The 15,949-nt window shown below is 42.4% G+C and overlaps 1 protein-coding gene across 3 annotated transcripts in view; it reads left to right on the forward strand.

Moving 5' to 3' along the window:
* Window positions 1–15,949, forward strand: part of NEK10 (NIMA related kinase 10) — a 368,787-nt gene that overhangs the window by 134,305 nt on the left and 218,533 nt on the right. For all 3 annotated transcript variants that reach the window (XM_075316653.1, XM_075316655.1, XM_075316654.1), the window contains exons 15-16: window positions 866–949; window positions 12,616–12,680. In XM_075316653.1, coding sequence (XP_075172768.1) covers window positions 866–949; window positions 12,616–12,680 — 149 coding nt within the window. The remainder of the gene's footprint in view (window positions 1–865; window positions 950–12,615; window positions 12,681–15,949) is intronic.

The following is a 15,949-nucleotide window of genomic DNA, read 5'->3' on the forward strand; positions in this document are numbered from 1 at the left end:
TCTGTGTGACAGCAGACTAATGAATCCTCACAATGTACGCATCACACACTGTCAGAGTCTCCACAGTGAGAGCGGGCGGTCGTGTCGTTCCAAGTATGTGATTTGTATACTTCTGGCCACATTCTGACTAGTCATGCATGACCTCACTCACTGTGAATTGAACAGGGCCAATCAAGTCTAGTTGATATGTGATCATGAATGCAAATAGCCTCATAGAATTTTGACAGTGTGCAGTGCACACCCTGTGAGGATGCAGACCTTTGCAGTTACATAAAGGTATTGCAGATTTCGTCTCAAACCTTGACAACCCCTTTAACTTTATAATATTAATTTGCAAAAGATGCCATCTGTGTGTTGTATGTGTATTTAATGAACCCTTAAACTTCTATAGTCACTTTTCATCCATGATATTGAAAAAAAAACTTGTGAATAGCACCATTTTTGGTGCATGCTCTATCTCTGAAAAAAATGGATGCAACACGAATGTCTAAATAAGACCTTACCCATGGCTAGTGAGACTATTTCAACATTGTAGATTTTTACTTTCATGTACTACTTAAAAAAGTAAATCTCATGTCTGCTTTATACAGGATTTTGTTTCCATAAGACTTGTCTGAATGTCCAGTTCAGAATTATTATTAAGTTATTAGCACTTTGAACTGTAGTATATTACCAATTATAGGAATTGCTAGGCAATGAGAGGACGAAATGTTTCCAAAGTGATACTGTTTAATGGGTAACTAAAGATAAGGTAACAAAATATTTTCCTTTATTTGATAAAATCACTTTTACACATGTTTTTCTATCCTTTGTTAGAATATATTGTGTTCTAAAGCAGAGGAATGTCTTTTTGTTTCCTCTATAGGAGAATGGTGTTTACATTATTGGTATGCTGATTTTACCAAGCAGACAACATGACTGTATTAAAAGCAAATGTACAATGTTACAGGTAATATTATAATCCTTTTGCACATTTGCTGGTATTTTCCAGTGATTTAGTTTTAGTTGTACCACATAATTTGTTCTTAGACAACTCATAATGCAAGGAAAAACCTCTAAGAGACAATTTTTAAAAGAAATATTGAAAGATTTCTGTTCTAAACAAGAAATAGCTAAGACCTGGTAATGTCCTTAGTCAGACTTACCCAAATTTCAGGTGTATTGCTTAATGACAGCCACATCAAATTCCAGGCACTAAGCGCCATCCCAGGAGCTTCCCCGTCTTTGTACCCTATGAAATGCATTACCACATATTCATAGTTTAGCTAACAATGTTTATGGCACATACAATTTAATTCATGTAAATAGTCATGTACCTAATATATGAAGTTTTTTATTTAAAAGGAACTTAAATCAGACACCGACTGTGTTAGTAAGATATGTATGCTTAACTCTGAATTGTTGCAGTGTTTCAGAGAAAACATATTTTGAAAAGCCGCAAGAGATTATGCATCCCTAAAACTAGTCCAAGAGGCAGGTCCACAGCAGCTTCTCTCTACAAAGCTCCCCTTGGCTGACATGTCTTTCACTATGTATGTATATGAGGAGAGACCTCTCAGTCTAGAGAAGCGGAGCATGGCAGGGAGGACCTGAGCAGGGCAGGGAGAAGCTGAGCAGGGCAGGGAGATGCTGAGCAGGGCAGGGAGATGCTGAGCAGGGCAGGCAGGGAGATTCTGAGCAGGGCAGTCAGGGAGAAGCTGAGCAGGACAGGGAGAAGCTGAGCAAGGCAGGGAGATGCTGAGCAGGGCAGGCAGGGAGAAGCTGAGCAGGGCAGGGAGAAGCTGGGCAGGGAGAAGCTGAGCAGGGCAGGGAGAAGCTGAGCAAGGCAGGGAGAAGCTGAGCAGGGCAGGGAGATGCTGAGCAGGGCAGGGCAGGGAGAAGCTCAGCAGGGCAGGGAGGAGTTGAGCAGGGCAGGGAGGAGTTGAGCAGGGCAGGGAGAAGCTGACAAGGCAGGGAGAAGCTGAGCAGGGCAGGGAGAAGCTGAGCAGGGCAGGGAGAAGCTGAGCAGGGCAAGAAGAAGCTGAGCAGGGCAGGAAGACGCTGAGCAGGGCAGGAAGAAGCTGAGCAGGGCAGGGAGAAGCTGAGCAGGGCAGGGAGAAGCTGAGCAGGGCAGGGAGATGCTGAGCAGGGCAGGGCAGGGAGAAGCTCAGCAGGGCAGGGAGGAGTTGAGCAGGGCAGGGAGGAGTTGAGCAGGGCAGGGAGAAGCTGACAAGGCAGGGAGAAGCTGAGCAGGGCAGGGAGAAGCTGAGCAGGGCAAGAAGAAGCTGAGCAGGGCAGGGAGAAGCTGAGCAGGGCAGGAAGAAGCTGAGCAGGGCAGGAGAAGCTGAGCAGGGCAGTGAAAAGCTGATGGAGACAAGACTCTTGGGCTTGTCATCTAAGCTCATTAAAGTGTTTTGTTTTTTTTCAGAGTAAAATATACTAGGCTCTATTATTGCAGCCAGTCTCTGATTAATTCTGCTGTTGTTCCGGTAGCAATGATCTGCAAGATTTTGTTTAACTACTTCTGGACTGCCCATAAACTATAAATGTCCAGGCAGTCCACACTTTACTCTGTACTGATATTCTAAAATGTCAGTACAGTGTAAGCAGCTTGCTCAAGATCGTGTTACTGTGGGAGTGGGGAGCTGGCTGTCGGACACAGACTCCTGACAGAGAAAATAAACATTTATTACAATATTAACATTTTACATCTTTGTATGTACAGGGCTGAACCAGCGCTTGTGTCTACAGATTACAAAGCACTTACAGTGCTTCCTACTCTGGACCCAACAGTCATGTGATTGCTACCGTGTTTTTCCAAAAATAAGACACTGTCTTATATTTTTTTTGCCCCCCAAAAAAGCACTGGGGCTTATTTTTGGAGGAGGTCTTATTCTTGGAGAAACACGGTTGGGGGTAAGTTTACCCCCCAAAAAAGCAGACCCCCCCCACTTCCCAGGAGAGTCATACTCACCAGACCAGGACGTCTGCGTGTTTCCCAGGTCCTCCTGTGATCTCGATCGGTGCTGCATGCCGTTCTTCCCTGCTGCTGGCTGACACATTAACACACACAGCAGATCGCACACACAAACACAGCAGATATCACACACACACACCAGATCACACACACACACACACACGCACAGCAGATCGCAGATATACACAGCAGATCACACACAGCAGATCGCAGGCGCACACAGCCGATCACAGATACACACAGCCGATCACAGATACACACAGCCGATTGCAGGCACACACAGCAGATCACACACACACAGCAGATCACACACACAGCAGATCGCAGATATACACAGCAGATCACACACAGCAGATCACAGGCACACACAGCCGATCACAGATACACACATCCGATCGCAGGCACACACAGCCGATCACAGATACACACATCCGATCGCAGGCACACACAGCTGATCACAGATACATACAGCCGATCACAGATACACACAGCCGATCGCAAACACACACACAGCCGATTGCAGACACACACAGCAGATCACACACACACACACACACACACACACACACAGCAGATTACATCCAGCAGATCACATCCAGCACTTACGGCCGCAGGGAATGAGAGCAAGTCACGTGTCCAGCCGCAGGTCCTGTTCGTTGCGCTCCACTGCTCTGCCTCTCAGGATTCTGCCGGCGAGAAGAGATCGCTGCCGCTGGATGAGGTGAGTGTGTATGCGATCCGATGTGTGTGCGATCCGATATGTGTGCGATCCGATGTGTGTGCGATCCGATGTTTCTGTGTGTGATTTGATGTTTGCTTGTGATCCGATGTTTGTGTGTGCGATCTGATTATGTGTGCGATCTGACTGTTTGTGCGATCCGATGTTTGTGTGTGAGATCTGGTGTGTGTGTGAGATCTGATTGTGTGTGTGTGTGTGTGAGAGCTGATGTGTGCGGGTGTGTGATCACTGCAGGTCCTGCCGCTCAGTGTCGGATGAGTGTAATTGCCGGGTGCCGCTGTCTATAATGAAGTGTCCTGCAGTATCTGTATCTTTTTTAGCTGCACGGACACTTCCTAATTGATCCGCGACTAGGGCTTATTTTCGGGGGACGGCTTATATTTAAGCCTTTCTCCGAAAATGCTGAAAATCCCTGCTAGGGCTTATTTTTGGGGGAGGTCTTATTTTTGGAAAAACACGGTAGGTGTAAAGAGGGCACGGGAGCTGCTGGGTTCTAGGAGACCCCCACAGCTCTGTAATGCTATGCACCAGCAGCTAAATTTCCAATGTAACTGGAGTTAATTTTTTTGCTTCAGTTGTAGGCGGAAATCAGCAATAAAATTAGTGTATTAATGTTCTAAATTGCTTCACAAAGCATAAGTAAATGCATTAAACAAAACAAAAAAAGAAATTTTGCTAGTCTGAATCTATGTTATAAATCCACCTGTCTTATGAAATGTAAACCCAGTTTGCACCATTTTCACATACAATACAAATTCCAAAAATAAGTTGCAATGACGTCTAAAATGTAAAAAAGGCAAGAATGCAATGACTTAAAAATCTAAAATAGCCATATTTTATTCAGAACATAGGACACAAATCAGATGGTAAAAGTTAGACATTTTTTCACTTAATATGAAAAAAGGAACTCATTGTGAAATTGATGGGAACAACACATCTTACAAAATTTTGGACAGGGTTAAGAAAAAGGCTGGAAAAGATAATGATACTAGTTAGTTGGTTAGTAGTGATGTGTGAACCCACAGATATCCAGGATCGGCAGGACCAACCGGATTTAAAAATCCCTGTTCGGGACCGCAATTAACCATGGATATCTGCCACAGATACATCACAGATATACACAGCCGATCACAGATACACACAGCCGATCACAGATACACACAGCCGATCACAGATACACACAGCCGATCACAGGCACACACACACAGCAGATCGCAGATATACACAGCAGATCACACACAGCCATAACAGATACACACATCCGATCGCAGGCACACACAGCCGATCACAAATACACACATCCTATCACAGGCACACATAGCCGATCACAGATACACACATCCGATCGAAGGCACATACAGCCGATCACAGATACACACATCCTATCACAGGCACACACAGCCGATTACAGATACACACAGCCGATCACAGATACACATATCCGATCACAGGCACACACAGCCGATCACAGATACACATCCGATCGCAGGCACATACAGCCGATCACAGATACACACATCCTATCACAGGCACACACAGCCGATCACAGATACACACAGCCGATCACAGATACACACATCCGATCACAGGCACACACAGCCGATCACAGAAAAACACAACCGATCGCAGACACACACACAGCCGATTGCAGACACACACAGCAGATCACACACACACACACACACACACACACATCACATCACATCACTTCACTTACGGCAGCAGGGAATGAGAGCAAGTCACGTGTCCGGCTGCAGGTCCTGTTCGTCGCGCTGCACTGCACTGCCTCTCAGGATTCTCCCGGTGAGAAGAGATCGATGTCACTGAATGAGGTGAGTGTGTGTGCGATCCGATGTTTGTGTGTGTGATTTGATGTGAACGTGTGATCCAATGTTTGTGTGTGCGATCTGATTATGTGTGCGATCTGACTGTGTGTGCGATCTGGTGTGTGTGTGTGTGATCTGATTGTGTGTTTGTGTGTGTGTGTGAGAACTGATGTGTGTGGGTGTGCGATCACTGCAGGTCCTGCTGCTCGGCGTCTGGTGAGTGTGATTGCCGGGTGCCGCTGTCTATAATGAAGTGTCCTGCAGTATCTGTATCTTTTTTAGCTGCACGGACACTTCATTATTGATCCGGGACTAGGGCTTATTTTCGGGGGAGGGCTTATATTTAAGCCTTTCTCCGAAAATGCTGAAAATCCCTGTTAGGGCTTATTTTTGGGGGAGGTCTTATTTTTGGAAAAACACGGTAGGACTATGTGTACAATGGGACTATGTGTAAAAAAAGAATCCTTTATGCAGGTATCTAACAGTATTGATGCCATTTTAAACACAAAGTGTGGTCATATTAAATATTGATTTAGTTTTAATTTGTCCTTTTGTTAATTCCTTTTCATTTTTGTATTGGTCATAATAAAGTACTAAGTTAATTGTTAGTGATATTTGTGTGCCATTAGGTTTGGACATTACTGGTTATTGTGACCTTTGTTTAATAAAGTGCACTACCAGTGGAAAAAAGGAAATGCACTTATCAGTCAGACCACCAGAATAATTCTAATCCTGGTAGGAGAGAGGGTTGCACAGAGATGGATTCCCGCTAGTCACTGGAAGATCAAAGTCCGAAATACAGGGGCATGTTCTTCAGCAATCCACTTGATTAAAAGATGAGTTTATTTCAAATCCTTATTAAAATCACAATAGACAAACAAATGTTTAAAAAAGCAAAAGCAAATTATACGTTTTGGATCATCCCTTGATTCTTACTAGAGATGAGTGAACCCGAGATTTGGGGCTCAGCCCTGTGCGAGCCACTTGCAGTGTTTGAACGGCTCGTACTGGGGATAACAACAGCATGATTAGATGTGGTGTGCAACCCCCTAAAAAAATTTGAACAAAGCATACCCCGGTTGTGATCTGCTTATGACTGGCTGTATGTGGTCCGAGACTCGAAATGGCAATCAGTGATTTTGAACCGGGCTCGTGCCAAGAATGAACCAGTGTAGGTTTGCTTCGATTGCTGCCAGAGAAAACTGAACCTCCAAAGGTTCACTCATCTCTAATCCATACTCATATCTAATATATAAGCAACCAAACTTCATTCTTCATAGGTAACTCACACCTAGTCTTTTTGAGGGTAATAAATATAACAACACATGGCTTACCATACTGGGTTCTTATCCGTGTGCTTTGCCTAGGCGTGGTATTTGTAATATGTATAGAAAGCAAAACAATTTTCTTCATGTGTGACAGAAAAAACTTATATTAAATCCTTTAAAAATTTTGAAACCATATATATAATGCATGCAATAAACAGTATATTGGAAAAATGAATAGGAAACTGAAAAGGAGGATTTGTGAACATCTATATGGTTCCCAACCTCAAAATAGCTTGAACAAAATGTCCCTGCCTGGAGCTTCCAGACATTTTCTGAAGGGTCCTTACCCACTTTTGGTGCATGGGCATCAAGAAAATGGAAAATCCTAAGCAGGGCATGGATTGGGACCGCCGAGTCCTAATACAGAAGGTTAAAAGGATCCTGCATCTTATTACTAAGGCACCAGTGGGATTGCCCTTAAGAACGGATCTCTTCTTTATTTCCTAAAATAGTGGCCGATATGTTATAATGGCATTTTTTATTTGGTAGACTATCCAATTACGTATATTAGGTGTCTCTTTTCTGTTGGTACCTCCTTTTTCCTAAATTGAATTAGGTCCCCATTTAAACAGTAATTTTGGTTGAATTAATAAATTAATTCTCTGTCAGAATTCATTCTATTTATGTTATACTGGGCATTAATTAATTACCACACTTGAGTTTTCAGTATATTGAGGCCAGAATAGAAATGTGATATTTTTTCTGTACTTATTTATTCTAAATAATAAGTTGTATGTAACATATTACCATCATCTGCACTATTAGTAGGCTTTCTTGAATTTTAACTTGAATTGAACTTGAACTTGAATTTAACTTACATTTTTTGCTATCAGCATTGTGTAAGGACTGTTCATACTATTAGCGGTCCTTTGGCCATTTAATGTCATTGGTAATGAGTGTCAATATAATTAGGCCAGATAGATATTGGTTACTTGGCATTACTATATTATTAGTCTTTGAATTTTCTATTATACTGATAATGGGATAGGTAACTATTCATGCTATGAACTTTCTCTCGACCACCAAATTTTTTGATATTGGGTTAATGTACAAAATTTAATATTTTTTGTTGTGTGTTGACAATACTATATAGGGACAGTCTACATTACTGACGTTTTTTCTTGCCAACATTCTTTATTGCCAGGCTCTAGCAACACATTAAAGCCTATTAAAGAGAACCTGTCATCAAGATTTAACCTTCTAAACTAAAACTAGCATGTTAAGCAGCTCCTGTGCTGCATTCTGTGCTTTATAAAATCTCCCGCCCTGTATGTAAATTGTCCCATCCGATGGGCATCCTAATCTGTGCCTCCTGTCCCTCCTTTCACCCTCCTCCAGTGCTGATTGATGTGGATGACACCTCGTATGCCGTCCATGTAGCGGGCAAAATCTCGCACCTGTAAAGACATTTTCCTCGCTTGTGCAGGCGCACTTCGCTCTGCCCTATTGCAGGCAGAACTGAAAACATAGGTGCACCTGTGTCAACCAGCAACTTCTCTGCGCAGGTGCGAGATTTTGCCCGGCAATGTTGGTGACATCAGCTACTTTATCCACATCGCCGGGCAAAATCTTGCCGGTTGCACAGAGACAACTATGTTTTCGGCTCTGCCCGAAACAGGGCAGAGCAAAGTGTGCCTGTGTGAGCCGGAAATTTGAAGATTTTGCCCACCTACATGGATGGCGTCCGAGGCATCATCCATGTAAATCAACACAAAAGGAGAGCGAAAGGAGGGACAGGAGGTGCAGATTAGGACGTCCATCAGACCGGACCAGACAATATACATACAAGACTGGAGATTTTATAATGGTATTTTTAGGGTTCACAGTGGGGGTTGGGGGGAGTTAGGGAGTAAAGTGCACCTTTATGGAATGCAGCACAGGCTCTGCTTAAGGTGCTAGTTTTAGTTTAGCAGGCCAAAATCTAGTGACAGGTTCCCTTTAATATTAACTATTTACTGGCATGGTATTAACTATCTCTATGTTGTTTACTATGTAATGGCAGCACGATAATGAGAGTATTCATATTACCAGTGGTTTCTCTATTGTCGTATCCCATTATCATGTTGTAATATGGTGAGGTTAGCCAACACTAACTATATTAAGTCCTGATAATAATCTTTGTATACTTTGCCTTATCCTATTGGTCTAATCTGAGGGGCATTCACATTATTAGCAGTTCCGCTATCACTTAAATTAATTGTCATACGGTCTGAACACACTGAGGTGGGCTAACGCCTATGGTTTTATTATCTATTTGAATGTTGTATCAAGGTGTGTGAATATTTTTTTTCTCCTCTGTTTTTCATGTCCACTTACTATGTTAGGCTAGGTTCACACACTGCGTTTTTTTGACGCTGCGTTTTTGTGCGTTTTTTTGCGGCAAAAACCGCTCAAAAACGCACGCATTTTTGCCGCGATTTGGTGCGTTTTTTGCTGCATTTAGCTGCGTTTTTGCTCACTGCGTCTTTATGCGTTTTTTATCAGTGAACAAAAAAAAAAGGTCTGATGTCATTTCCTTCTTCAATATGTTCTTCATTCTCCACTAGTGTATGCAGGAGAGCAGACAGCTGCAGAACTACAAGACTCAGAATACTCCATCCAATAGTGTATGCAAGAGAGCAGACAGCAGCTGCAGAACTACAAGGCTCAGCATGCTCCATCTAGGACTGTATGCTGGAAGGAGAGTCAGGGGGAGCAGACCTACAAGACTCAGCATCCTCCATCCAATAGTGTATGCAGGAGAGCAGACAGCAGCTGTCGAACTATAAGGCTCAGCATCCTCCATCCAATAGTGTATGCAGGAGAGCAGACAGCAGCTGTCGAACTACAGTGCTCAGCATCCTCCTTCCAGGACTGTATGCAGGATTTCTTTGCCCCCCCAAACAAAAAAAATGACGTGGGCTTCGCCATATTTTTGTATGCTAGCCGGGTACAGCAGGCAGGTACGGGCTGCCCCCAACCCCCAGCTGCCTATTTGTACCCGGCTGTGAACCAAAAATATAGAGAAGCCCTTTTTTTTAATTATTTCATGAATTTCATGAAATAATTTAAAAAAAAAATGACGTGAGCTTCGGCTAATTTTTGTGTCCAGCCGGGTACAACTAGGCAGCTGGGGATTGGAATCCACAGTGCAGGGTGCCCATGCTTTCTGGGCACCTCCGCTGCGAATTGCAGTCCGCAGCCACCCCAGAAAATGGCTTTCATAGAAGCGCCATCTTCTGGCACTGTATCCAACTCTTCCAGCTGCCCTGATGCCGGGTGGCTCACTGGGTAATAATGGGGTTAGGGCTAGCTGTATATTATCAGCTGGCCCTAAGCCCGAAATTCATGGTGTCACGCCAATATTAGACCACCATGAATTTCTAGTAAAGATAAAAAAACCACAACACACAGAAAAATATTTTTATTAGAAATAAAACACAACACAATTAGTGTTGTAACTCCATCTTTATTGAAATAAAGAACCCCCCCCTCCGCAGTAATCCTGGCTCAAGGGTCCCGCGCCGTCCAATCCGGATCCAATATCATCTGATCGGTTTGCTGGAAGGCAAAGCGATCAGATGATGTGTCAGGATCAAGTGCCTGAATCACATCACACAGCATCTGATTGTATAAAAGCCGTTTATACAATCAGCAGATGCATCGGTGCAAAAAAACAAAAAAATAAATAAAAAAACAAACTTATGTGCTGATTACCGGCAGCTCCTAGAGCGAGTCTGATCCCGTCCGATCGCTGCAGGAGCTGCCGGTAATCAGGGATGAAGTCTCCTGACGCATCCGCTAATAGGTTAAACCGGCCGGGTGCTGGCGTCAGCCCGAGACTTATGATCAGCTGACGCGTCAGGTGACTGCATCAGGTGATCCATCGCCAGGTCCTGCATCCTGCAGGCATACGTACCCGGGGAGACTGCACACACCCGGAGCGGCGGTACCGGGAGGAGATGGGAGCGGGCATGGCATCGGGAGTCTGCAGACAGGTGAGTATGACTTTTTTTTTCTACTGTTCACTTTTGATTTCGCAGCTGCTTCCACCTCCCGCCCGAACATGGTGCCGCACGGCAGCAGACATGCACAGGATGGGAGGTGGAAGCGGCGGTGACGGTACCGGGAGGATTCACACGTCTGTGTTTACTGACAGAAGGAATCCTCTTCCTGTACATGTCACTTTACTGCCCACCTCCTGCGTTTATAGCTGCATTTTTGGTCTTAGAAACGCACCAAAACGGACCTATTTGCATTTCTCATTGCGTCTTTCAACATCCCATTGCACTCAATGGATGAAAAGCGCAGTGAAAAATGCGGGAATACTTGACATGCTGCGTTTTTGTGGCACCACAAAAACGCAGCTGAAAAAAAACGCAGACAGCAAAAATGAAAACTCATAGACTTTTCTGGGGAAGCAAAGTCATGCAGTTTTCTGAGCAAAAACGCACGCGAAAACTGCGAAAAACGCACTGTGTGAACTTACCCTTACTAAATCTTTAAGAAATGTTGTAAATTAATTGGTTGCACATGGGCTAAAACTCGCCCCGCACGGGGCATTTAAGTCTGAAATTTGGTCACTTATGTATTAAATCTAAGTAAGGATCACGGTTGATCCAAAACGCATCATCTGCTCTTGTTTTTAAGGGTATGTGCGCACGTTGCTTTTTACCTGCTTTTTACCTGCTTTTTTGCTGCTTTTTCTTCTGCGCTGTTTAATGCCAAAATGGATGTGTTCTTCTATTCAAGCAAAGTCTATGGGAATTTGGGTTTCTTGTTCACACTATGTTGTTCAAAATGCTGCCTTTTTGTGGCAGAACTTTGGTCAAAAACTCAGCTTTGCAGTGCAAAACCCAAATGGCAAAAAGAATTGACATGTTGCTTCTTTGAAAAGCTGAGTTTTTGACCAAAGTTCTGCCTCAAAAAGGCAGCATTTTGAACAACATAGTGTGAACAAGAAACCCAAATTCCCATAGACTTTGCTTGAATAGAAGAACACATCCATTTTGGCATTAAACAGCGCAGAAGAAAAAGCAGCAAAAAAGCAGGTAAAAAGCAGGTAAAAAGCAACGTGCGCACATACCCTAAAACATTTTTTGTACATTGTGATTTTAATGAGTTAATGAAATAAAATCATCTTTTAATCAAGAAGGTGCATTGCTCCTTGTTCTAATTTGGCTACTTAGACTACCCATTAATTTGATGGCTTTCTGTATTTACTATTATTGGCTGAGACATTATTATGTCCCTGCTTCACATGCCAAGATATACACATATTCATTAGGATAGGTTTGGACTATTTAGGTCTACCCAGCACTTAACCCACATGGACAGAAATTATGGTCAGTATCTTTTTCTTTATACTAATAAATTATAATTAAAGTTAAGTTTTATTTCTAAGTTTCTTTCTATAACTTCAGAATGTGTTTTCTGTAACTTTATCAATGTAAAAAAAACTGAATTAGCCCTTCATTAATAGCCTCATATATGCGAGCAAGAAGAGAATGTTGTACACATTAAACTCATCACTGCCATAGACATTTCACAATATTTAACGTGCAATTCAATTTTACTAAATATGATGGTAGTAACACAAACTTCCAGATGGTAGCAGATCATCACACTGAGGATGTACCGCCAGATGGCCTAAGATCATAGAGTATGCAAAATAAATGTCATATTCTGTAGTAATGAAATATCCTGAAGGATCCTGTTGGGTGATAGTGTTTGTGGATGGGCATAAATATTTCAGCTTCTCTGCCTTTTTTTTCTCTTTCCAAACAGTGTTATGCGTTCAGAGCATTAAGATTTCTCTTTAGCATGGAAAGAAATCGAGATCTTTTCAAAAGGTACGGTATACATATTTAAAATACAGTTACAACAACGAAAATAATGGCAAATTCAATAGTATATAAAAATATGTAAATTGTGGCCAACAATAACATTGGTATAAAGTGATTTTGCTACCAACGGTGTGTGAACGGTTTGATATTAAGTTTATGTTGCTTATTGATAATATGACTTCGCTTTTGCCAGATAGGCTGTAGTTTCTGAGATATGTAATGGTTAAATAACGCAACACTATTAAAAAACATTTAGAATTACATGTATATTATTAGTTTTGTTACAACTAGTAAGTACATATTCTAAAATCATATATAAATATATATATATATATATATATATATTACAGACCAAAAGTTTGGACACACCTTCTTATTCAAAGAGTTTTCTCTATTTTCAGGACTCTGAAAATTGTTGATTCACATTGAAGGCATCAAAACTATGAATTAAAACATGTGGAATGAAATACTTAAAAAAGTGTGAAACAACTGAAAATATGTCTTATATTCTAGGTTCTTCAAAGTAGCCACCTTTTGCTTTCATTACTACTTTGCACACTCTTGGCATTCTTTTGATGAGCTTCAAGAGGTAGTCACCAGGAAATGGTCTTCCAACAGTCTTGAAGGAGTTCCCAGAGATGCTTAGCACTTTTTGGCCCTTTTGCCTTCACTCTGCGGTCCAGCTCACCCCAAACCATCTCAATTGGGTTCAGGTCTAGTGACTGTGGAGACCAGGTCATCTGGCGCAGCACCCCATCACTCTCCTTCTTAGTCAAATAGCCCTTACACAGCCTGGAGGTGTGTTTGGGGTCATTGTCCTGTTGAAAAATAAATGATGGTCCAACTAAACGCAAACCGGATGGAATAGCATGCCGCTGCAAGATGCTGTGGTAGCCATGCTGGTTCTGTATGCTTTCAATTTTGAATAAATCCCCAACAGTGTCACCAGCAAAGCACCCCCACACCGTCACACCTCCTCCTCCATGTTTCACGGTGAGAACCAGCCATGTAGAGTCCATCCATTCACCTTTTCTACAAAGACACGGTGGTTGGATCCAAAGATCTCAAATTTGGACTCCGCAGACCAAAGCACAGATTTCCACTGGTCTAATGTCTATTCCTTGTGTTCTTTAGCCCAAACAAGTCTCTTCTTTTTGTTGCCTGTCCTTAGCAGTGGTTTCCTAGCAGCTATTTTACCATGAAGGCCTGCTGCACAAAGTCTCCTCTTAACAGTTGTTCAGTTGTTCTAGAGATGAGAAGATGTGCCCAAACGTTTGGTCTGTACTGAGATTTATATATATATACTGTATATATACTGTATATTTATATATATATATATATATATATATATATATATATATATATATATATATCAATGACAGGAAAAAGTTATGTATGATTTGATTAATACAATATAATTATTAATTGTTATTAATGTCAGTGCTTCAAAAACACTTTAGTGTTTAGTTAATTTCCCTCTATGTGTGTCATCGGGACAATCATGTTGGAGACTTCAGGAGTAGTCTGCCATTATGTGTATGTCCCATCTGCATTGATATCTTCCCTCCATCACAATAATAAACAAGTGGAACCTCTGTAATTGTTCCTTGCCGAAGTCCCCAAGGTTATCTGGAAATCTGTTTAAATAACTATGGAAATACTACATCTTTATGCTCATATTAACTCCCAAATGTCTGAAGTAAGAGATACTTCTCACATAGCGAGATCGCTAGCGAAATCGCTGCTGAGTCACGGTTTTTGTGACGCACCAGTGACCTCATTAGCGATCTCGCTGTGTGTGACACTGAGCATCGATCTGGCCCCTGCTGTGAAATCGCTGCTCGTTACACACTGCTCTGGTTCATTATTGGGACGTTGCTCTCCCGCTGTGAAGCACACATCGCTGTATTTGACAGCGAGAGAGCAACGATCTGAATGTGCAGGGAGCAGGGAGCCGGCTTCTGGCAGTCTGCAGTAAGCTGTAACCAAGGTAAATATCGGGTAACCAAGTGAAGTGCTTTGCTTGGTTACCCAATATTTACCTTGGTTACTAGCATACGCCGCTCTCAGGCTGCCAGTGCCAACTCCCTGCTCCCTGCACACGTAGCCGGAGTACACATCGGGTAAATAAGCAAAGCGGTTTGCTTATTAACCTGATGTGTACTCTGGCTAGGAGTGCAGGGAGCCAGCGCTAAGCGGTGTACGCTGGTAACCAAGGTAAATATCGCGTAACCAAGCGAAGTGCTTTGCTTGGTTACCCGATATTTACCTTAGTTACTAAGCGCAGCATCGCTTCCACACGTCGCTGGGGGCTGGTTACTGGTCGCTGATGAGATCTGCCTGATTAACAGCTCACCAGCGACCATGTAGCGACGCACCAGTGATCCTGACCAGGTCAGATCGCTGGTGGGATCGCTGGAACGTCGCTAAAGTGTGAGCCTTAGCGAGCATGTCTTGCACCAATTCTTCTTAATTATCTGCTCTTTGATTACTCAAGTAGGTCATCACAACAGAGACAGAACTCTTCCAGGCTGAAGCCTCAGTGTCCTTTATGCACGTAGTAAAATTGGAATCGTTCATGAGTTTACAAATATGAGGACCATCAAACATTTCAGCTTTTAGTTTTTCCATGCTCAGTCCAGGGAATAATCTACAAATTTACTTGAAGCAATTACCTGATTTGTCCAAAGCCCTAACAAATTGCTTCATTAATCCTAGCTTAATATGAAGCGGTAGGAGAATGATTTTGTCCTTGTCCAGCAGCGGTTGTTGATGAAATTTGGAGGGCCAACAGTCATTTTTTCCCTTGTATGCCATGACACTTTTGTCAAATGATCCTTCTTTGCTCTGGTAACCCAAATGCACATGAAGCAAGTGTATTTTGTGTATCCAGCTTGCTGTGCAAGCAAGAAGTTCACTATCTTTAGATCAACGCAAATCGACCACTATTGTTCATGATAACGGATTTTCTATAATACGATTTTTAGATTTTCATATTCTTTTAGTTTTGTTGAGTGAGCATAAGAGACGCATAACAGTTACCATTGTGCAAGAGAACAAATTTCAAGCTCCTAATGGAGCTGTCTATAAATCACCACCAATCTTTTGGTCGATATTAGGTTTGTCTCATTTGAAGTACAGCTCCTGGGATATCATTGCAGTATACTAGTTCTGGTAAACTCTGGTACGGGAACGTTATTGCCATGTGGAATAGATCATCTTGCTGATTTCAAATCAGGATAATCCTTGAAAACTTTCTTGTATCGACTAAAGTC

The sequence above is a fragment of the Anomaloglossus baeobatrachus genome, chromosome 6 (genome assembly GCF_048569485.1).
Source record: "Anomaloglossus baeobatrachus isolate aAnoBae1 chromosome 6, aAnoBae1.hap1, whole genome shotgun sequence".
NCBI lineage: Eukaryota > Metazoa > Chordata > Amphibia > Anura > Aromobatidae > Anomaloglossus > Anomaloglossus baeobatrachus.